The sequence below is a fragment of the Penicillium psychrofluorescens genome, assembly GCF_964197705.1.
Source record: "Penicillium psychrofluorescens genome assembly, chromosome: 3".
NCBI classification, from domain to species: domain Eukaryota; kingdom Fungi; phylum Ascomycota; class Eurotiomycetes; order Eurotiales; family Aspergillaceae; genus Penicillium; species Penicillium psychrofluorescens.
Genome location: NC_133441.1, coordinates 2,851,685 through 2,873,857, shown reverse-complemented (window position 1 = coordinate 2,873,857; position 22,173 = coordinate 2,851,685). Strand labels below are relative to the sequence as shown.

At 55.8% G+C, this 22,173-nt stretch overlaps 9 protein-coding genes across 9 annotated transcripts; 4 read left to right on the top strand and 5 right to left on the bottom strand.

The window, feature by feature from the left end:
• Positions 1–193: 193 nt before the first annotated feature.
• On the bottom strand, positions 194–1,815 carry PFLUO_LOCUS5211 (uncharacterized protein; the record flags this gene model as incomplete). The annotated part of the gene is made up of 2 exons (XM_073782638.1): positions 194–964; positions 1,021–1,815. 2 exons carry the CDS (start codon positions 1,813–1,815, stop codon positions 194–196), a joined length of 1,566 nt encoding a protein of 521 aa, XP_073639273.1.
• A 1,874-nt stretch (positions 1,816–3,689) lies between these two features.
• On the top strand, positions 3,690–8,076 carry PFLUO_LOCUS5210 (Translational repressor; the record flags this gene model as incomplete). The annotated part of the gene is made up of 5 exons (XM_073782637.1): positions 3,690–3,798; positions 3,865–6,518; positions 6,571–6,930; positions 6,983–7,983; positions 8,037–8,076. The coding sequence occupies 5 exons, from the start codon at positions 3,690–3,692 to the stop codon at positions 8,074–8,076; spliced, it is 4,164 nt and encodes a 1,387-aa protein (XP_073639272.1).
• Positions 8,077–8,986: 910 nt separating this feature from the next.
• On the bottom strand, positions 8,987–10,096 carry PFLUO_LOCUS5209 (uncharacterized protein; the record flags this gene model as incomplete). Its single annotated transcript, XM_073782636.1, has 1 exon — positions 8,987–10,096. One exon carries the CDS (start codon positions 10,094–10,096, stop codon positions 8,987–8,989), a length of 1,110 nt encoding a protein of 369 aa, XP_073639271.1.
• Positions 10,097–12,250: 2,154 nt separating this feature from the next.
• Positions 12,251–13,338, top strand: PFLUO_LOCUS5208 (NADPH:quinone reductase; the record flags this gene model as incomplete). The annotated part of the gene is made up of 3 exons (XM_073782635.1): positions 12,251–13,002; positions 13,056–13,230; positions 13,291–13,338. 3 exons carry the CDS (start codon positions 12,251–12,253, stop codon positions 13,336–13,338), a joined length of 975 nt encoding a protein of 324 aa, XP_073639270.1.
• A 136-nt stretch (positions 13,339–13,474) lies between these two features.
• On the bottom strand, positions 13,475–15,130 carry PFLUO_LOCUS5207 (uncharacterized protein; the record flags this gene model as incomplete). Its single annotated transcript, XM_073782634.1, has 5 exons — positions 13,475–14,303; positions 14,350–14,598; positions 14,656–14,673; positions 14,722–14,807; positions 14,861–15,130. 5 exons carry the CDS (start codon positions 15,128–15,130, stop codon positions 13,475–13,477), a joined length of 1,452 nt encoding a protein of 483 aa, XP_073639269.1.
• Positions 15,131–15,376: 246 nt separating this feature from the next.
• Positions 15,377–16,712, top strand: PFLUO_LOCUS5206 (uncharacterized protein; the record flags this gene model as incomplete). The annotated part of the gene is made up of 2 exons (XM_073782632.1): positions 15,377–15,462; positions 15,518–16,712. 2 exons carry the CDS (start codon positions 15,377–15,379, stop codon positions 16,710–16,712), a joined length of 1,281 nt encoding a protein of 426 aa, XP_073639268.1.
• Positions 16,713–16,959: 247 nt separating this feature from the next.
• Positions 16,960–17,493, top strand: PFLUO_LOCUS5205 (mitochondrial ribosomal small subunit component; the record flags this gene model as incomplete). Its single annotated transcript, XM_073782631.1, has 4 exons — positions 16,960–17,002; positions 17,056–17,118; positions 17,161–17,344; positions 17,451–17,493. The coding sequence occupies 4 exons, from the start codon at positions 16,960–16,962 to the stop codon at positions 17,491–17,493; spliced, it is 333 nt and encodes a 110-aa protein (XP_073639267.1).
• Positions 17,494–18,008: 515 nt separating this feature from the next.
• On the bottom strand, positions 18,009–18,856 carry PFLUO_LOCUS5204 (uncharacterized protein; the record flags this gene model as incomplete). The annotated part of the gene is made up of 2 exons (XM_073782630.1): positions 18,009–18,452; positions 18,551–18,856. The coding sequence occupies 2 exons, from the start codon at positions 18,854–18,856 to the stop codon at positions 18,009–18,011; spliced, it is 750 nt and encodes a 249-aa protein (XP_073639266.1).
• Positions 18,857–19,238: 382 nt separating this feature from the next.
• PFLUO_LOCUS5203 (TTAGGG repeat binding factor) lies at positions 19,239–21,870 on the bottom strand (the record flags this gene model as incomplete). Its single annotated transcript, XM_073782629.1, has 5 exons — positions 19,239–20,411; positions 20,462–21,115; positions 21,173–21,427; positions 21,482–21,633; positions 21,792–21,870. 5 exons carry the CDS (start codon positions 21,868–21,870, stop codon positions 19,239–19,241), a joined length of 2,313 nt encoding a protein of 770 aa, XP_073639265.1.
• Positions 21,871–22,173: the final 303 nt, after the last annotated feature.

Here is a 22,173-nt window from a genome sequence, read left to right as displayed (position 1 = left end):
CCTCTTGACTTCAATGTTCCCATAGTTAATATTGATGGATTATAACAACTAACGCTGCATGTAACTAACTAACAATGGTGGCAGAGACATCAATCCATAGAAGATACCTCGGCCATGCATGATTCCGTCAATCGGCTAAATCTAAAATAATGTCCTGACAATGTCCTCTGAGCACGCCATAATCCGAAGATACTCAGAGGTCAATGTTCTTCTCCCGCTGGTACAGCTCCCTGAGCAGTTTCAGTTGGTTGACGCCCATCGTTTTGTTGGGAAGGGCTTCCGGGAGATCCACAATGGCCCGGCGCATCAACAGCAGGCCGAACTGCCCGAAAAACCCGAGGATGCGCTCCCCGGAAGACCGCAGCATGGAACCCAGCAGCGTCACCTGCGTCTCCTGCATTTCTCCGGGAGGGATAGCTAGGATCTTCGTGAGTGATGTCCAGAACATCGTGTTGGGGAATGGGTTCCGCCGCTGGGTTTTGCCAAAGTTGCGGAGGGAGAGTGCCGCGTAGCCGGCGCCCAGGGCTGTCATGCGGTCTGCGTGTGCTTGGTCGCTGACGAAAGGCCCGCCGGCTTCGTCGCGCCACCATCCCAACGCACGGCGTCCGGCGTTCGTCTTTTCATCGCCCGTAAAACCCCAGAGGGCGGGGCAGACGACTCGGTACTTGGCCCACAGGATGTCGGACATATGGATGCCCTTGTACATGAAAGCATCCATGGAGAAGATCTGTGCGGCGACAATGCCGACCGGTTCGGCGTGACCCGGGTTGATGGATGCCTCGGTGATGAGGGCAGAAATGAGGGCCTTGGCGAAGATGTTGAGACCGTAGATTAGGAGGGCTGGGGCTTTGTTGTCCTCTGAATTGGCAATCTCCGGAGGAGGGAACGCCATGAATCTGCGCACATCCACTGAGGGCTCTGAAATACTAGACGCCTTCTCTAGTTCAGCTTTGATCTGTGCAATCTGTGATCAAAGGGTCAGTTTTGCAGACATCACAAAGAGAAGGGACTGCTACATACTTGTTGTCTGTTTGCCCCCTTGCCATCTCGAAGCTGGCCCACACATTTCCTGATTGACCGGCGCATGTCTCCCATGGCTTGCTTGGCCGGGGCGTTTTCCTTGGCCACGTTGCGTAGCCATTGCCGCATCTGCTTGAGGGTTTTGTGAAGCTCCACGTAACGTTCCTGGACCTGGATCTCTGCCTCGGTGAGTCGAGTGCCGCCGACCTTCGCTTGTTGTTCACTGCGCGCCTTCTGCTCCGCCTCCTGCTTGACCTTCTGGGCCTCTTCTTCCTGTTTTCGTTTCTCAGCCTCCACCCGTTCCCGTTCCCGACGTTCCTGGCTTTCCTTCTCCGCCTGCGCGGCCTGCCGCGCTTGCTCAGCCTCTCGTTCCGCCTTCTTGTTCGCCTCTTCCTTAGCCTTGCGCTCCGCCTCAGCCCGCGCTTTTTCTTCCTGCTCGCGTCGTAGTTTCTCGGCCTTTTCGCGTTGGATTCGATCGCGTTCTTTCCGCGCTTCCTCTTCCTTCCGTTGTCGTTCTTCTTCCTCTTTTCGAATGTGTTCTTTCAGGTAAGCCTCGGCTTCCTCTCGGACCCGGTCGTGGTAGGCGGCTGCTTCGTCCAGGGCGGCATTGTGCTGGGCCGCCTGTTCTTGTTCCTTTCGGTCGAGTTCGTCGTGAAATGCCTTTCGCTCGTATGCATGGACCTTCTTCAGGTCGAGGTCGAAGAGACGGACTTGCTCGAATTGTTGCGCGAGATCGCGCATGAGCTGCTTGGACGGACTGTCCAGCGGCGGGACGTGGACCTTCCCTCGAGCCATGGTAAAGAGTGTTGTAGAGAGGAACGCGGCGCGTGGGTGGTTGGTCGCTTACCTCGACGCCGCGAGATCGTGGATCGAGGGAGGGAGGTGAAAGGTTGCTAATCGCCGGGGGAGATGGTCGAGTCCAAGGAGGTCATGGTGTGAAGCAAATGAAAGTGTGAACCCGTTCCGGTTGGGACAATGGATGGTGCCAATAATGAGGTCTACACCAGAGTTCTGGACCTGGAGCTTCGTACGCCACGGTGAGCAAAATAAAATACAGTGCTGAGTCAGCGTCGACGGGGGGCTGGGTGTAGCTTTGGTTCTGGTTCCTTTTGCATCATCATGAACATCATCAGTTAGCTGGTGTAGACCGAGCTAGATGAGTACTCCCTCATAGCTCGAGCGATCAGGCAAAAAGAAGGGGAAAAAAGATCCATTCGGAGTGTCCTCTTCTGTGGCTATTCCCCCCCCATTGACCTCTGTCACGCTACGCCCCGTTTCGAGTCCCCCCAGTGGACACTGCTGCTGCAGCTCAATGGCCCTAAGCCCACCAACTCAGATCGTTCGTAGGTATGGTAATCAGCCCGACCTTCATTCGAAGGCCGGAGCCCTCTGACTCTCCCCAGCATTGCGATCGATTGCTTCTCTTCTTTCCACGGATACAACATGGATCAGAATATCCAACGGATGATGATGATGACGATGATGAAGGAGAGAGCATCCACGGCTCCCGTGCTAGCAGGGTCCGTACGTGTATTTACCACTCTTCAGGAGGCCTGTCCTACGTTTTCTATCCATAATGACCATACCGTACCTCCCCACACCGGCTTTTGTACTTGCTCGTCTTTCACTTCATCTTTCTCTCCTTTCCTTCTTCCTCCCCTCGGTCCTTCTGTCCTTTCCATCTCCCCCCATCTCTCTCTCTCCTTCCCCCATCGTTCCTTCTTCTATCTATTCGGTGCCTACATCGTCTAGCCCACCTCTCTATCCCAATTTACCCTGCTATTGTTGTCATTCTCTTCGGGGACCCGTTCAGCCGCTTTTTGCTTCGGCTCCTGCTCCATATTATCAAAGAGAAGCTTCCCACCGTCGGTCTGCTCGAGTCCGAGAATTGCCCGTGGTCCTGAAGACTCTTGGCTCCCCAAGTTCCACCCCTCCGCTCTCGCCTCCCTTCGTGTGCGGTGATTGCAGTCACTACTGGACAAGCTCCGTCCGTCGATTCGGTCCTTCCAACAGCCTTCCCAACGTTTTGAACAGGCTCGTCCTCTCATCCGGTCCTTGTGTCGGCCGATCGCCTGGGCCGTCTACTTGTCTCGGGGTCTCCATTGCTTGGGTCCACTCGGCGACTTTTGCTTCAATAATTGCGATCATCCCACATTGGACAGCACAGACGTCATTTTGGAATGCTCGGAGACGGAGGTCGTCATTAGGTAAGGGCATTGCAAACTGATTTACATCCTTCCAGCGAGAGAATTGCTGCTGGTGCATCGTCTCCCATCGTACCCTTCCTTCCCACCTTCCTCGCTGGTGGCTCCGCTCCTTTTCTGTCTCTCCCGCCGCTATCGCCACTTCCTCCTTTATTTTTGTTTACTTGTCCTCCTTCCGCCTCGGCGTACCGTTCTTCTCTCTCCCTCCCTCTTTTTCTCGCAATCCTTCACTCCTCGCGCCGTTGCTGATCCACTCTTTCTTCAACCTTCAGTTTAAGCTCGCAACCTTCTCCATCGTGTTCTAACCGTCTCCCGCACATCAGAACCACTTGCAGTCGGATCTGCGATTCAAACACTTAATTTACTTGCCTTTTGAGGCGTACCAATCTCTTGTTGTCGGATTCAGTCCGCCATCCCGCATCTTGAATCACTTTCAGCGACAGCCGTCGACCTTCAACTGGGATCATGGATCAACAACAACAACAAGGCGGCCAGACCGGGGCTCCGGGCCCCAATGGCCGCAAGTTTCACATCGCTCATCGGAGAAGTCCCTCTGAGCTGACCCCTTTGATGAGTATGCTCTACGAATCTCCGTGCTGTGAACCCCTGAACTGACCCGACCCTTTTCTCTCTTTTGTAGTGGAACAATTGGCTATTCAGCAACAGATCGAACTGCTTCAGCAGCAACAGCAGCAAATTGCTGCTACACACCAGCAATACGTCAATATGGGCTTGCTCCAGCCTCAGCAGCTCGGTGGGTACTCTGGTGGTAACAACATGGGCGGCGTGTCCCCCCAGGTGAACGCTTTCCAGTTCCCCCAGCAGCAAGGACAACAGCAAGGACAGCAGCAACAACAGCTTGGCGGCCCGAACCAACAGTCACACCGCCGCAACCAGTCTGCCCTTCCAGGCTTTGCTATGGGTCCGCCCCCGGCCCCGTCATCTGGCGCATCTGGATATTCGGACTTCAATCAACAGGGTCAGAACAACCAGCAGGGTCAGAACAGCCAGCAGGGCCAGAACAACCAGAAGAACGAGAATACTGGTCACAGTGGTCGCGGTCGTGGTGGGCCGCCAGGCGGTGGTCACCAGCGTCGCCACTCGCTTGCCCTTCCTGAGGCTAAGAAGGCCGCTGAGCTGGCACAGCAGAAGCGAGCTGCCTCCGGTTTCCAGTTCCCAGCTCCTGCCCCAGGAGCTGGTGGCTCGGAGAACCCGTCGGGATCGGATGAAATCCCGGCGGCGAGCACTTCACCGGCTCCCCAAGGACAAGGACTGGGTCTGCAACGGGCCGGCAACATGCGCGCTGGTGGTGGTCATGGCCGCAGCCAGTCCATGGCTATTGGCGGCAACAACCGAGGCTCCTTGTCCGGCCGCGGTGCCGGTGGCTTCCAATTTCCGCCGCCCAGCGAGGGCGGTGGCCAACCCGATAACCAGCGTCGTGCAAGCCAGCCAGGAGGCCATGCTCGGTCGGGGTCTCGAAACTTTGACAGCAACTGGCGCCAGCCAAATACCCAGAACCAGGGCCAGGATCAACAGAAGCCCTATGGACAGCAGCAGGGTGGTTTCCAGCCCGGCCACCGTTCCCGAGGCTCGATGAACCAGTCGATGGGCTCCATTGGACAGTTCCAGTACCCCGGTCAGCCCCAGCTCATTCAGCTGCCTCAGGGCCAGGTCATGATGGCGCCGCCCCAGATGTTTGGTGGACAGCAGCTTAACCCCCTGCAACTGGCCCAGCTTCAGGCTCTGCAGCAGCAGAATGGTGGACAGGGTCTTGGTCTTCAGGCGAGCCAGCACGCCCCACCGCAGCTGTCGGCTCAACAGCAGCAGCAGCAACAGCAACAGCAGAGGAAGACGCTTTTCACTCCGTACTTGCCCCAAGCAAACCTGCCTGCTCTGTTGAGCAATGGCCAGCTGGTTGCTGGTATCCTTCGTGTTAACAAGAAGAACCGCTCTGACGCCTACGTCACCACTACGGACCTGGATGCCGACATCTTCATTTGCGGTAGCAAGGACCGAAACCGTGCCCTTGAGGGGGACTATGTTGCCATCGAGCTCTTGGATGTCGACGAGGTGTGGTCCCAGAAGAGAGAGAAGGAGGAAAAGAAGAAGCGCAAGGACATCACCGACGCGCGTTCTGGTAGCACCGCGGGCAATGACAAGCTTGGCCGGTCTGATTCGAACGGCGACAGACAAGAAGTTGGTCCGGATGGAAGCATCCGTCGCCGTGGCAGTCTTCGCCAGCGTCCCACGCAGAAGAAGAACGATGATGTCGAAGTCGAGGGTCAGAGCCTTCTGCTGGTTGAAGAAGATGAAATCAGCGATGAGCAGAAGCCCCTGTATGCAGGACATGTCGTTGCGGTCATTGAACGCATTGCGGGCCAGATGTTCTCTGGAACCCTGGGTCTCCTTCGGCCCAGTAGCCAGGCCACCAAGGAGAAACAGGAGGCGGAACGACAAGCCAGAGATGGTGCCCATGGTCGTTTCCATAATGACCGTCAGCAGGACAAGCCCAAGATTGTTTGGTTCAAGCCTACTGATAAACGTGTGCCCTTGATCGCCATCCCCACCGAACAGGCGCCGCGCGACTTTGTTGAAAAGCACCAGGACTACGCCAATCGCATCTTTGTTGCGTCTATCAAGCGGTGGCCCATCACTTCGCTGCACCCCTTCGGCACGCTCGTCGAGCAGCTTGGAGAGATGGGTGACCTTCGCGTCGAGACCGATGCTCTGCTGCGTGACAACAACTTCGGTTCGGACGAGTTCTCTGATGCCGTTCTGAAGAGCATCGGCTTTGAAGACTGGTCGGTCTCCAGCGACGAAGCAACACTGGCATCGCGCCGTGACTTCCGCGAAGAGACCATCTTCTCGATCGATCCTGTGGACACCAAGTCGCTTGAAGACGCCTTCCACATCAAGAAGCTTGCTGATGGCAAGGTCGAGATTGGCGTGCACGTGGCTGACATCGCTCACTTCGTCAAGGGTAACTCCTTGGTCGATCGTGAGGCGAAGAAGCGAGGCACTGCTGTCTACCTTGTCGATCGCGTCATGAACATGCTGCCCGCGCGCGTCTCCAACGAGCTTTGCTCCCTTCTGCCCGGCCAGGACCGTCTGACAGTCAGCGTGGTGTTCCAGGCGAACCCGGAGACCGGCGCTGTCGATGATGATGTCTGGATCGGTAAGGGTGTCATCAAGAGCGCGGGCCGGCTCAGCTACGACGATGTCAACTCGGTTGTCAGAGACAATTCGGATGTTGGCGTGCCTGGCATCACCGCTGATCAGGTTCGCTCTTTGAACGTGAGTCTCAACCTTCCCATAATTGACTTGGCTCTTCTAACTTCGGTTCTAGGATATCGCTAATAAATTCCGGGAGGCTCGTCTCGGTAACCGCGTGTCTCCTGTCCCGCCTTTGCGGTTGCTCCAGCAGCTTGACGATGAGAATGTGCCTGTTGAATTCAATATTTTCGATTCCACACCTGCCCATGAGCTTGTTGAGGAACTCAGTCACCAGGCCAACTTCTTTGTTGCCCGCAAGCTAGTCAGCGGCCTGCCAGAGAAGGCTTTCTTGCGCCGTCAGCCATCGCCCAACTCCCGTCGCCTCGGCTTGTTTGAGGAGCGGATGAACCGCCTAGGCTTTGAAATCGACCCCTCGAGCAGTGGGACCCTGCAGAGCACTTTGTGTAAAGTGCAGGATGTAGACCTGCGCAAGGTTAGTTGATTTGACTTGAAACTGTATTGCATTCGCTAATTACTTGGCACAGGGTATGGAAACCTTGCTTTCAAAGGCCATGCAACGCGCCAAGTACTACGTTGGAGGTAATGTCGGGGATGAGTACCGCCACCACTACACGCTGAACGTGCCGGTGTACACCCATTTCACCAATCCATCTCGGCGCTACGCCGACATCCTGGTGCACCGTCAGCTCGAGTCGATCCTGTCGGATGGTGCGGTGGAATTCACCGACGACCTGGAGTCCTTGAACAAGACAGCCGATCTTTCCAACACCAAAAAAGACTCGGCGCACAATGCGCAGGAGCAGAGTGTTCACATCGAGGCCTGCCGCAACATGGACCGCGACAGTCGCACGATTGGAGGTGACCTCATCGCTGAGGGCATTGTTCTGTGCGTTTACGAGTCTGCCTTTGATGTCCTCATTCCAGAGTACGGCTTTGAGAAACGAGTGCACTGCGACCAGCTGCCCTTGAAGAAAGCAGAGTACCGTAAGGAGACTCGTGTGCTTGAGCTTTACTGGGAGAAGGGTGTCCCCTCGTCCGCATACATTCCCGAGGATGAGCGCCCGAAGAATTCCGGTTCCCGCGCTGCCCAGGCCGCGGCCGCAGCTCGCGAAGCAGAGGCCGCCCAGGCGCGTGCTCGCGAGAGGGACGAGGCCATGCGGAAGCAGACCGAGACTGGCACCATGTCTGCCGATGATGTCGACGCACTCTTCGACGATGATGACGAGGTGGAGGAGGTCACCGAGGCCGCTGCCGGCGTGTCGCTGAACTCGGGAGACCGTTCTACCCAGAGCATGCCGCCGTCGCCGACTCGCAACGGTCACCAACAGCAAGGGCCGCACCGCACCCGCTCCGACCCCAAGATTGCTTCGAACGCCTCCGACGCCCCGGAGAAGAGGCTGAGGAACAAGGAGAAGCACCTGAAGCACTTCAAGCTTCGTGAGGAGGACGGAGAGTTCATCCAGGACGTCACCGAGATGACACGTATTCCCATCATTCTCAAGACCGACTTGAGCAAGAGTCCCCCGTATGTGTCTGCTTTTATCTATATCTATGACCATTGCTAACCAAGTTGGACAGATGCCTTACGGTCCGGTCGGTCAACCCCTACGCCCTGTAGGGTCCGCAACCCAAGTGTTTTTTCTTCTTTTTTGGAAAATATTCTTGCGTGTCTATCATATCTGCCGAGCATAACGGACATAATCCTATCCCGACATGTGGGCTCGAACATGATCAGGGTCCTGCCTTGATTCTCGATCCAGCCGCATGCCACGCATCATCCTTCCCCAGCTAGCGTTGTTATGCTTACCCCGGTGATCAGTGCGAAGCCAGGTTTGTGTTATTTTTTTCTACTCAAGTTGTATTCGAGAGAAGATATTCGCAAGCATGATGTCCCCCAGCTCCCCCTGTTCTCACCCTGTGCCACCCTGTGCCACCCTGTGTGTTGTTATTACGGTGGAGGGACGATGGTCTGGGACAGACTGCGTTAAAGCGGAAAATCCTCTGATTGATGGTATCTCATATGTTAATGTTTATCTTATTTCTGTTCCCTGTAAACAAGACTTGCGGGATTTCGCACCCAGAGATGAACGCGCAAGTAGGAAAGGCACCTAGCATCTTTCCAGAAACTCCTCTGTGATCTCGGGCTCCCAAGTCACGACCTCGTAGCTTGTATTACGTGTGGCTCTCCAAAAGGGAGAATCGAGAGCTGTATTTAAGACTAAATATTCCGAGGTCTCGATCCGAGATCATAGAGGCCGCCATACAGATTTATCAAAGTGTTACGGCTCTAACGTCTGGGGAGAAGCAGAGGAAGGAAGAAGAATGCCATAGAATCTGAGGATCGTGTGCCAGTTGGGGCAAGGGCTTTCCGTTAGACGATGATACTCATAATAGGACTAGCCCTAACCGTGCGAGAGGTCACATTTTCATGAATGTAATTTGCGATGTTAGCGGCGAATGCAGGGTCAACTTCTTATGGGTATATTCAACACTATATCACAAGATAAATACAATCCAAGGAGACCAACTTACTCCCACCTCTCCCATTCCTCAACCGCCTTCCTCATCTCATCAGAAACACGATACCCCCTCGCCTCAGCCTCCAGCAGCTCCTCCCTACGATGATGAAACCTGCGCTCAGCCTCAAAGCGCCTCAGCGCCACCGAGCGCAGCGTCGCAAAGTCATCTCGAGCTACCGCATCCCGGAACCAAGCACGCATGCGCGGCGAGTACATCTGGCAACTCGCTTCGCGGCAGTGATCCGGCCCGTCCCCAGGCAAAAGACGGAGAGACGGACAAAATAAGCGGGCGATCGGGTAGCGGGCTCGCACGAGCGGCCAGATCGTTTCGTCGTAGCAGTCTTCGCAGACGGAGAGTTCTGGTAGCGCGGCGATGTAGTGCCACGTTGAGAGGACGGGGCGGTCTCGTCGGCAGTCGCGGAGGGTGACTTTGCGGCGGGCGTAGGCGAGGAGCTCGCGGGTGTCGGGCCGGGGTAAGTGCGATGCCTCGGCGCGCGTGGCGGCCGCGTCGAGTAGGTCGATGAAGCGGATGAAGCGCGGGCTGCTGGTTACCAGGTCGCAGGCGCGTGCTTGGGGTTCGGTGCTTGGGATGAAGGTGTCCCGATGGGCGGGCATGAGGATGCGCACGTTCCGGGCACAGCTGCCGCAGATGTGGAAGCGGGGCAGGTATGAGCCTGTGCCTGGATCGATGATTCGGTGCCAGGTTTGGTCGGTTGCGGTGCGACCTGGGCAGGGCCGTGCTCCTGGTGGTGGCCGGGTCATTTGATAGAGCATCTCGAGACTGTCGTGGTGCTTTTTGATCATCTGTGTCCAGGCGAGCCGGGCCCATGGATTGGAGAATGCGCAGCGAGTCCTGTGGCTTGCGGGCTTCGGCTGGCTTGGGAAAAAGTACTCGCGGAAACGAGAGTGGGCGATCTGGCGCATGCACGATGGACAGATATCCAGGTGTGTCAATCCTTTCAGCGTATACCAGTCATGGTGCCCGGACATGGGCGTGGCACGAGGACACGGAGCGAGACACAGTCCTGTGGCGTTAGAGGATCGCTGAGCGGCAGCGGGATTCCTGTTGGGCGAGACTCGGTTTGAGTTATTCCGTTGCATAGGCTGGGATTGCGACATGTCCTGACTGGGAGGTCTCGAGGTGGCTTTTCCACCTGCTGCATTGTATTCATCTGAGCCAGACCTCGACCTATTCGGAGTACTCGATGCTGACCTCGTCGAAGGTGGGATGTTTGGACGGGATCTTGCTTGAAAATCAGGTGGCATCGATGTGGTCCGTGGACGCGACGACGGACGATTTTCATGATAGGATCGAACGCTCGGGGCCCGTTGAGATTCGCGGGATGGTGAGCGAGGCGCCGAAGTTGGGACGCGAGAACCCACTCCTATGTTAAGAGGTTCAACCTTTGTGGTGTGCTTGCGTGGTTCCGTGTTAGACATTGGCGCCAACTCGCGCTGCTCCTGTCTCAGTTTCAGCTTTTCCTCCATTCGATCTGCGAGCGTTGAAACATTCACGGGGTTCACTGGGTGGTTGTTACACACAGGCGGCTGGTCATGATATCGAGCAGTAGCTGATTCCGACTGATAGCCAGAGTTGGGCTCAATCCGGTACGGGGGTTGTGCTGGCCGCTTTGTGTGTACTCCATATCTCGCACTGACGGACCGACCGAGGGGTGCGTTCGGGGAATATGTATAAGGCTGGTCGTACACAGGGCCACGGGGACCGTGGGAGGTACTGTCTACCGGGACTCCATTGTAATTATTTGCTCGCGACAGAGAGGGTGGACGGGATGGCCATGGCGTGTTGATTTCAGAGCTGCGTTTTTGATAGGCTTCAGGCTGGGATTCTCGGACCCGTGTTCTGCTTGGCGAAGACGACGGAGCCCGCTGAGGGCGATCGTCCAAGTGCGATCCGGCTGTTGCACAGAAAATCGGATCGTGAGTTGCAGGCGGCGTGCTCGGGCCGGAGCTATCGTCTGACGAAATATTGCTGCCCATTTCGGGCACATTGGGAACAGAAGAGAAAGAGGAGAACGAAGACGATGAAGGCATGTTTGGAGTCATTATAACCGGGGTCTGGTCAACACTTCCCCGGATACAAGCGCCCTCGAGTCCGGGGTTGTCGCCTGTGTTGGCGAGCCCGTCCAATTCGCGGGCGAGGGAATCCGGCTCGTCTTCGACGCAGGGTGCCGGAGGCCATTGAGAACACATGATTCGAGAAGATCTGGCACTATGAAATTCAGAGCGCTATCCAGTTGCAATGATGTTTGGTGGTGATGCTTCTCCGGAGGGGTTATTCATAGTCTTTAAATAGGGCGACTCGGACAGAGAAACAGAAACTCTGCCGCAGTGAACAATGAGCCTCAGGTCTGCAAGAAATCTTTTCCTCTTTGTTGTTAAAGAGTGAATGAAGCACAAACTAAGACCCAACATTCCGGTTTTTGGTGGGTGCTACCCGGGTGACACAGGACCCCGGGTATATATAAGTTCTGACTGACATCGGGCATCGTGCTGGGCAGGGGCAAAAGCCCTAATAAGGCCGCACGGGTGATCGGGTGCATATATAACCACCGGCTGAGGGCGAGTATCACGAGTGTTTCTTGGACCCCGGCCCTTGAGATAAAACAAAGGGCAGACTCGAAGCAAGCGCCAACGCCGGCTGTGGCTGGCCGCCGTCCGGCCCGACCATTGGGTCCCGGTGGAAACAGCTCTGGTTTCAGACTATTTTTATCGAACATTCTGAAGCATGTTGGAGGTGGCTCGTGAGCAGGATTTTGTTTTGTGTTTTATTTAGCCATTGTGTCAAACTCCGAGGTACATCCGTAATCCCGGAGTGGCAGCGGGTGCCACCTGTGCCTCTTCAAACCAAAACGGGCGGCAGATCGAACAGCGCCTCGGGAAGGCGTGTGTCGGATGGTGTTGTGCATGGCCCCCCTCGTTTAGGAATGATGCGGCGGATCAGCAATGGCTGGTGTGTACAAGCATTACTGAGTGATGGCGGATGGGGCCGATTCGACGGGGCGTGTGGAGAAGAACGTCGGAGTTACCTTGGGCTGGAGTTAACGGGTGAACCCCACATGCCGTGGGACAGATGACAAATGCGAGAGCTTGCGGTGATGATGTGATGCTGAAATAGAGCACTTGGACTTGGAAACTCCTATGTCGTTTTCTCTGCTCCGACGTGCAGCACCGCGACTCTCCTCCCTACGCAATCATATAGCTCCACCCCTCAGCATCATCCATTCACGGCGCAACATGTCTCTCCCCACCACCATGAAGGGCGTCGTAGTCGAGCAGACCGGCGGACCTGAAGTGCTGCAGTTCCGAACCTCGCAGCCTGTGCCCACCCCGCAGGCCGGCCAGCTGCTGGTGCGCAACAACCTCGCCGGCGTGAACTATATCGACACCTATTTCCGCACCGGCCTGTACGCCTCGCCGAAGCCCGAGGTGCTAGGCCGCGAGGGCGCCGGCACCGTTACCGCCGTGGGCGACGGCACGTCCGGCTTCACGGTGGGTGATCGCGTCGCCTGGATGGGGACTGGTGGGTATGCGGAGTATACGGCCGTGCCGGCGGCGAAAACGGTGAAGATCCCCGACGGGGTGAGCGATGAGGATGTCCTGGCGGCGTTCCTGAGCGGGATGACCGTTCTCACGCTTGCTAAGGAAACTTATCCCGTCCAGAAGGGCGACTGGGTGTTGCTGCATGCCGCGGCTGGCGGTGCGGGCTTTCTCATGACCCAGGTCTTGAAGATCATGGGCGCCAAGGTCATCGGGACGGCGGGTGGTCCGGAGAAGTGCGCGCTGGTCAAGAGCCTCGGCGCGGATGTGGTGATTGATTACCGCAGTGAGGAGGGCAAGGACTGGGTCAAGCTGGTCAAGGAGGCGACTGGTGGCCGCGGCGTGGATGTTGTCTTTGACTCCGTCGGCAAGGATACGTGGGAGGGCAGCTTGGAGGCCGTGAAACGGAAAGGCACGATCATCTGGTTCGGCAATGCCAGTGGACCCGTGCCGCCCATTGCTCTGCCGTAAGTGGACAATCTGGACATACTGAAACAGTGATACTAATTTCGTGGCACAGCCTACTCTCCCCCAAGTGTGTCAAGATTGCGCGGCCTCAGTTGTTTGGGTACATCGAGACCCGCGAGGAGTTTGAGTACTATTTCAACGAGCTACTTTCTCTGCTCCAGTCGGGCCAGCTGAAGGTCAAGGTCCACAAGGTGTATCCGCTGGAGCAGGTTGCCCAGGCTCACATTGTGCGTATTCACCGTGCCCTTCTTTTCTGAATGCGTTGCTAATTTCTGTTCTTTTAACAGGACCTTGAGGGCCGGAAGACCACCGGAAAGCTACTTCTGAAGCCCTAAATACAGAATGTAAATTGGATACATAGGACTGATTGCTATTGAACAAAGAATACAATAACTACATGTTCTCAGTGCTGCTCCCTGTCTCGCACACTCCAAAGTGTATTCTCGCGGCTTCTGCCCAGCTGTTCTCCTACTACAGCGCGTCAACAACATCATCCACATCCTGCCCTATAAGATCCATGGGCTTCTTCCACTCCACCATCATATCATTGCCGAGGACAGTGTAGAAAGACGTGTAAACGGAGATGATTTCATCGAAATAGTGCAGCCCGCAGCTAACCTCCCAAACAGAAGTCATCACCTTCATCCCGGGATAGCAGTGCGAGAGCAGGTCGATCTCCAGAAAGAAGTCAAACTCGGGCAGCGGCTCGTTGCCGTTGTCCCACTCCCAGCGCTCCTCGGGGCTGAGGTCAAGGTCTGGCTTACCGGGATCGCGAAACGCTTTGGCGTGGATCTTTCCCACGAGGACCAGGTCTGCAGCGTAGGATTTGTAGAATGCGATGGTCGTAGCATCGGGCTCGGTGACAGTAAGAATCTCAAATCCGTCGATGTCTTCGACTTTCATTGCTGAGAGACTGTCGTCGTCTGCCATGGCACGAAAGCGAGAAGCTTGCTCATTCGTCCCGCAGCCAGCAATTGCAAATTTGACCACTTTCCGCGCAGCATCGTGACTCAGTGCGCCTACTTCCTCGGCATTCGGGGGATGATCAAAGTGGTAGCCCCCAAAAAGCATGGAGCAGGACTGGTTGAAGTAGCCTGGGCCAGCGCTGACGAGCTGCTGGTTCTTCCACAACTCGATCTCCGCCAGAGCACAGATCTTTCTGGCCTGGTCGACGTTGTCCTTGTACTCGGGGCAGACATCATGGTGGAGCAGATAGGACAGAAAGTTTCGAATGGTGACCGTGGCCAGCTTGATGGTATACTCGTCGTCGGGCAGGAAGTAGAAAGGGAAGTACGAGCTCCTGTCTGGATGTCAGTTCGGATAACTTTTCTTCGCTGGTAACTTACAGATAGCCTCGAACCACCATGTCAAAGTCAACATCCAGCTTCGACTGGGTCAGGAAGACGGCAGTCGTGCTGCGAGCTCGGAGAGCGTCGTCCTTGTCCATTCTTTTCATGTCTTGGGCGGCCACACCACCGCCGACATTAGGTCCAACAGTCACCCCGCCATATTGTAGGTACTTCAGGAACACATTGGATCTCTCGCTATCCAGACGGCGATTCTTTTGGAAGCGCATCAGCGCCTCGTCAATGCGGCTGCAAGCTTCCGGTTAGTTTCTAAATTTGGAGGGGTGGGTTGTTAGCTAGTCTCACTCTGCAAAGGAACGAGCACTGTGATCCATGTCAGTTGTAATCCAGAATGAGAATAGTTTGACGTACGGATCGTAGAGTTTACGCAGCTCCTGATACTCGGCTGGCGTCACAGGTGGATCGGCATAGAAATCCTCGAACCCAGTTGGAGCATGCTGTGGATGGTGTTAGCCTTGACACGAAAATCTCGAAGAACAGGCGCAAGTACTCGTCCTCGCTTGCTCTTGGGCCTCCTGGTGGCCCTTTTCTTGTTCTCTGGCAGGATCGGAGACACATCGATCTGGGTGGATGCCTCATCTTCCAGAAATTTGGGGTGGATGGCCGGCTTGGGCTTGGGGCTAAGCGGCTCCGCCATCTCCTGGATCTCGACAGACTGGGCCGGTTGCTCAGTTTCTTGCACAGGGCTTAACTGCTCCGGTCTAGCGAGGCGGATGGGGAGATCGCCTGAGATGGTGTTGTGGGGTGATTCTGATTCCATGGTGGGAAGGCAGAGATGTGGTGGTGGGTGAGAAGAGGATAGAGAAAGAAAGAAAAAGCAAGGCAGGCAGAGAAGAAGGAAGAAGGTGAGGAAGTAAAGGCAAACCAAAATGCCCGTATACATCCATCCCAGGGGATTGCCCAATCAGCTATCGATAAGCACGGGTGGCCCGAGCGTCCTTGTATCGAGAGTCAGCTCAGTCAGCTCAGTCAACTCTCCTTTGCTGCTTTCAATATAGACACAACCATGCCTTCATCACGGGCAGACATCCGGAAGACGCCGCAGTTGGGCAGCGAAGGTCTGGTGCCCTTTGACCATGTCGCGGCAGGACAGTAGGTGGACCCGGCGGGTTGATTCCATGTCTTCAACTGACACATTCCTTGATAGCGACGGTGTCCGCTGCACCCCCTCGGGCTCGCTGATCGCAAAGCCGTGTACTCCCCAAGAGATCGCTTTCTACGAATCGAGCGCCCACCACCCGGCCTTCCAGGAGTTCGTGCCCCTCTACATGGGTTCCTTATCCTCAGCCGAGCAGCAGCAACCGCTGGCGATTGCTGCCGCGCACGAATCCGGCGCTGTGTTTCTCCCACAGTCAAATGACCCGGCAAGCTCTACGAATGACACGCCCATAGATGCCCCGGCCCCGGCCCCACAAGAAAAAGAACAAGGCTGGGTTCCGTCCGGGGGCAAGAAACTGGAAACGGGACTGTCGATCGTGCTGGAGAATGTCGCGTGCGGGTTTCGACGACCGAATGTGCTGGATGTCAAGCTCGGAGCACGACTGTGGGCTGACGATGCGCCGTTACCGAAACGGAGCAGGTTGGATGCTGTCTCGAAGGAAACGACGAGCTGGAGCTTGGGATTTCGTATTGCGGGGATGAAGGTCTGGACCGGGCACCATGGTGAGATGGATGAAGGGGGCAGAACCAATCCCTACGCTACAAGGCACGAGGGTGCGGAGGGTGCGCCAGGCGAGGTCATTGAGAAGGATGGCTATCGGCGTTACGATAAATGGTATGGACGCAGCTTTACTGACCAGACCGTCAAGCAAGGATTCGAGACGTTCCTGGCTGGTGCGAAAGCGGGTACGGTAGACCGTTCGGCACTGGTCGCGCGGCGACTGGCGGATGAATTGAAAAATGTGCAACACGTGCTCGAGTTGGAGGAGAGTCGGATGTATTCATCGAGCGTGTTGGTGGTCTATGAGGGGGATCCGGAGGCGATGGAGCATGCGCTGGAAGAGGAGAAGAAAATTCCGGAGCCGGGCACAGAAGAAGACGAGGAGGAAGACGACGATGAGGAAGTGGATTTCGAAGTTTCGGAAGAAGCATTGGAGCTGGTCGATGTGCAATTGGGGAATGGTCAAACTCAGAGGGCCATCAATATCAGCATTGATCCGCAGTCCGCGCAGATGCCGGATCCTGGCGAGGACAAAGATGACGAGGAAGATCCACCCAAGGTCCATGACTTGCGATTGATTGATTTTGCTCATGCCGAATGGACTCCCGGCCAAGGACCGGACGAGAATGTTCTCATGGGCATTCGGAGTCTGATCAAGATCCTCGAGGAATTGGCGGAGTGAATGTTAGGTTGCATTTATTCCACAGCTGCTGGCAGTTGTTGGGCATTAAGATCTGAGCACTATTTGCGTGTTTTTCTTTTTTGACCGTGTCAATTAGCAACTTAACGAATGCATTCACGCCAACTCGTATACATACATGTCCTTCGTCACGGTGAGTAGAGATGCTGACATAATCACGCGACTTTTCCTCGATCGTAGGTAGAGAATCACCATAGACGGCCAACTTTCCCACTCCAACCCAGGCACCATGCTTCCCACACGCGCCCTGCTGGGGCGATCAGTCTGGAAAGGTGAGACTTTCCGATTCTCCGCAAGAGAAACCCATTGCTAACCCTCTGACCAGGCCCGAACATCGTCCCGTACGTCCACTCGACACCGAGATCCCCATCTCACCTCCAACGCTTCAGTCCAGAGAATAAAAGACTAACCACCTGATCGCGAATAACAGACTCCCTCTCCCGCGCACCCTCCCCCCCGCCACCAAACACGCCCCCAATCCGCACGCAGAAGCGCGGCGCAACCATCCTACCCAACTTCGTGGGCATCCGCTTCGCCGTGCACAATGGCAAGACGTACCAGGACGTTCTGATTACGGAGGAAATGGTGGGACGAAAGCTGGGTGAATATGTTGCGTATGTTCTCTCTCTTGCTTTTTCTTTTCCGTGACCCTCTCGGGGACCCTAGTTGGGTTAACTCTGGATGAGTCGATGGATTATGACTGACTTGGTTCGGTTGCAGGACTCGGAAACGCTTCACGTATAAGCAGTCCAAGAACAAATAGTCCAGCGCATGGGTCGTTGGTTCTTCGCCACTCTTTCCGCATTTGTCGCTGCCTTGCGAATGGTGTCTATCAATTGCGCCAGATGAACGTCGAAACGCGGATAAGTTGGGGTATGGAAGAGCCATGCTTGAGTTGGGGGAAGCCACTTTCTTTTCTTTTGTCTTTTTTTTCATTGCCGTGTACAGATATACATCACTGGTTCCCTGGTTACATTAGCTACCTGTGGGATGGAGTTTACAATGGATTTGATTGCATAACATGACTACATGTCCTACGAAATCTCCGTTGGATCGATCTACTAAATCTGAAAGAAAGAAAGAAAACTCCTTTTATAGAGTCCATACCAGCCCTCATTGCAGGATACAGACGGAAAAACAAAATCCAGGGCCGCCTGTAGGATATCCGATATGTACGCCAGAAAGAGAGAAAGCAACCAGCCGAGACCACCATCCACCAGAAGAAAAAAACGCCAATCCACGACACTAACCCCCGTCCTGTCCTTCGCGGTTGATGATTTATCGGTAAAATTCCCCTCTCTTCACACTCACCCCATACTCCGAAACAGCCATCCCCAGATCCTCCATTGTAAGCACGGTGCGTCCCTGCCCCGAACCACCAGACCCACCACCCCCAAACCCAGCGCGCTGAATCCCCAGTTGCGTATTGCCTTTATTGCCCTTGCCGCCATCGCCACCAGCGGCACCACCCGCCGCCGGCGCGCCGGAGAGACCGCCTAGCCCTGAGGCGGCGTTGAGACTGCCCATCGGGTTACTGGCGGAGGAGCTGTTGGAGGCGCGGATGCGGGCGAACTGGTACGAGTCTGCGGCGATGTCGGAGACGAACTTCTGGGTTGCCAGCGCGAGGAGACGTGCTAGGTGTGGTGGGGTTTGGTTGGGTCCATTGCCTGGCGGTGGGAGGCCTGCGAGGGTGAGGTAGTGGGCTGTCACTGCGTCGGGGATCTGGCGATTGTCATCAGCGTCAGGATGAGAGGAGACCAATGATGGATGGAGGACACGGGGAAGTGAATGTGAAAGGAAAGGAAAGAGAGAGAACCTACGATCGGCGCATAGTCATCCATCTTCCCCAGGAACTCGCGCAGGCTGGTCTCCTTCTTGGACGGCGTGGGCGCCGGAGCCATCGGGTCGACGTCAGTAGGGATCGTGGCGGCCGGATTCTCCCCGTCAGGGATCGGGCCCTGGGCAGCGTTGGTTTCGGCCATATCGATGTCTTGGTCTTCCGTGGCGTCCTGGTCGGGGTCCGGCTTGATGGCAGAGTCGGGTTGACCAGCAGAATCGGGCTGGGTCGTTGGTTCCTGGGAGCCGTTCGGGTTGGAGGATGGAGGAGGTTGTTGCTGATCGGCCATGGCGTTAATCTTCACCCTCACAAATCGGGCTGCAGGATGGTTGGTTGGGTTTCTTTTGGGGGGCCAGTGCAGAGGTCGAGGTCCAGTCGATTAATTGATTGCGGAAGAAGGCGTGCACGGCCCACGCACTCTTGGCCCTAAACTAGCTACAACTTCAATACTGCTCAACTCAGTCATTCACTACTCGATCAATAATTCATTTCATCGCTATGTACTCGTACAGAAATAGTACCTTTTCTCCCCGATTGACTCCATAGTAAAACATAAGGAAAGAAAGGAAAAGAAAAAGAAGAAACAAATTCCATAGTACAAGAAAATCCTCGACTCCCCCGGTTTTTCAAACTCCGCCATGCTGAAGGGCAAAAAGGAAAAAAAAAAACGACTACTGACCCATCTGCAGGCTGGGGTCCAGGTGGTCCGACTGAGACGGCGCATACTGACTACCGTGCACTTCCTGGCTGAGCGTCTGCATCAGGTTCTGTTCCGCCGTTTGATCAAACACACCCTGGCTGCCCGTGTCGGGCGGCAGGCTGGGCGACGCCGACATCTCATGCCCGGACTGCGAGGAGTGCGCGCCAGCCAGAGCCATCATGCCCTTGATGCCCTCCACGTGGGCCTTGTCTTCCTCGCCTTGCTTCTTCTGTCGTTCACGGGCCTCCCGCTTAGCGGCCTGAAGCGGCGCGCGGGTCTTGAGTTCACCCGTGACAAATTTCAGGTAGTATGGCACCTCGATTCCGCTCTTGAGGAAAAACAGCTTGAGGTTGCGTGCCTTGTCCTTAAGTTGCACCTGGTTGCGATCCTTCAGGGCCTCGCTGATTGTTCCGCCAGGACCAAACATGGCCAGGATCTGACTCCAGTGAGGCCCTTTCACCCGGTCCAGTCCAGCCATCAACGCGTTCTCCTCATCCATGGTCCAAGGGCGGCGTTGGCTGGGCAGGCCAGTCCGCCGACTAGCCGGAGACGACTTGGCAGACGCGGCCATGCGAGCTCGCTCGTAGAGAACCTGGGTAGGCTGTGACTGTGTGTAGTGCGGGATGCCTGGCATGTATCCATGGTTTGACATGCCGTTCTGTCGTGCCTGCATGGCCGTCGCAGCATTGGGCTGGTACTGTTGGAAATTCGCCTGCAACGGGCTCTGCTGGAAGGTCAATTGGTTCGACGGCTGTTGCTGCGGATATCCACCCGGCGGCGTAGGGCTGTGCTGGAAGTGCTGTGAAGCAGGTGATGGTTGCTGGGCGGCGGTATAGCCCTGCAAGTACGGGCTCTCGTGCTGGCTGGCAGGCTGTGATGCCTGCTGGGGTTGGGTTTGGGTCGGCGTCTGACTGGCCTGGGGCTGTGTCTGCTGCTGCTGTTGCTGCTGGGAGCGCTGAAGCCGATGGCCCTGCAGGGCGATCTGGGCTGCTCGCGCAGCCCGGGCGACAAGGTCGCTGTGCATGTTTTTATCCACGGGGACTTCCACTTGCTGATTGGCCGAGAATTGGCCCTGGTAGGTTGGAGATTCTTGTGCATCACCATTGGAGCTCGAGGGCTGGCGACCTTTCACGACTTTCTTTCCCTGCGATTGATTAGAGGTTGTGTCAAAGTAGGATCATAATCCAGACGAACCTGCTGGGTGTTGATGGCATCAAAATTCTTCGCAATGTATGAACTGAGATCGCGAAGGAAATCTTCCCAGTGATATTTGTCCGGCAACGCTCGCAATGCTTCCTCGTTATTGACATCGCCGAGAAGAATGTCGCGGCGCGAAGTAGCGCGGTTGACAAAGTCAACTTCGCTGGGAGCCAACTGCCGCGTACCCGGACGTCTCGCCAGCAAGCGTTGATCCATATCGTCGGGGAAGAGTTGATACAACAGCTCCGTTCGAGTGCGATCCTTGGTGTTCATGGCCGAGATAAACGTCTGTGTCTTAAGTTCGAGATACAGAGCGCCCTGGACCTTCAGCAGGCGACCGCCCTCGGGCACGAATACATCCAAGAAGTGCTCATTCAGCTCATGGAAGCCAACCTCTTGAGATCCGAAGATGCTCGACACAAACGAGGCCATGTTGGCCTTCCGGATAATGTCCACTTGAGAGGGATCCGTGATCTCAATATCCGAGGGCAGAAGAAAGGAGTGTCGGACGGTGTACACACGCTTGGTGTGGTCGAATAACGAGCGCATGGTCGCGTAGGCTTGCCCATTTTCGGAATCCGGTTCGGACACCATCGCGGCGAGGTCTTGGTAGGTGTTTTTAGCGAGGAAGGAGAGGATTTGAGTAGACTAAAAGTTTGGAATGAGTACCAGGACAAACCCGTATTATGGTCGCGTAGAACTTACGAGGTTGTCCAGAATAGGAAGACTCTGGATTTTCAGGTGGGAGTTGGCCTTGAGAAAAGCATACCCCCGGGCGCCAGGAAAGTCGCCCGAAGAGGGAATTTCCTGCGGGCCAAGCGCGACGGTTTCTTCCTGGCGCTCGGTATGATCCATGATCTCTGAGAGGATTGTCGCCACGTCGGGACTGATGGTTGAGCCAGAGATCTGATCTGCAGCCGCACCGGGAGAGGCCTCGAGCTGACCTGGTCCATTTTCGGCCTGTTGTAGAGAGTCAATATCTCGGTCGCCCAGGACAGTCGCAAATTTTCTTACCAGAGCGTTGTCAGCAGCCTGGTGGTCAGTTACGGCTTCGTGCTCCAAGTGTGCGAGTTGGTCGTCAGGTCCCGAGTCGATCCGGCGCTTTTTAGCCGGCGAGGCGGCGCCATGGTCGTCGTCCTCAAGATGGCGAGCAGGCTTTTGATCGACTGCCGAGCAAGGTCAATGTTAGACAGCAACGTTCATCAAATCGTCAAGAAACACGCGCAGGCAGCTGAAGGGGGATAGTTGAGACATTGGGATTAGTCCGACCGAGCTTGCAGCGACGAAAGAGCGACAAGAAACTCGGTCGGGCGCGAGAACTTACCCTGATCGTGATCCTCAAAAGAGGTTGGCAGGTGTTCCTGGCCATCAATAGATGGCCTCGAGCCTCGAGTCTCGACCATCGGGGGGTCAGGATGAAAGACGCGCTGGGGAGGGAAGTTGTACCAGTCTGCTGGGTCTGAAAAGGAAATAAGGGCACGTTCGTAGGGCTCGGACTCGGGGATTTTGGGGGGAGCAGGCGGTGAGCCCCGTCTCTTGCGACGACGGGGACACCGGCTGTGATTGGCGGGCATTCTGTCGGGCGGTGAATCTGGCGGTGGGAGGAAGAACGAGGTTCTGCCGTGAAGCGGAGGAGCTTTGTGATCCGTCCAGAGACGAGGTCTGCTTGTAAAAGGCTGAGGAATCATAGTGAGGGTTGAAGAGTG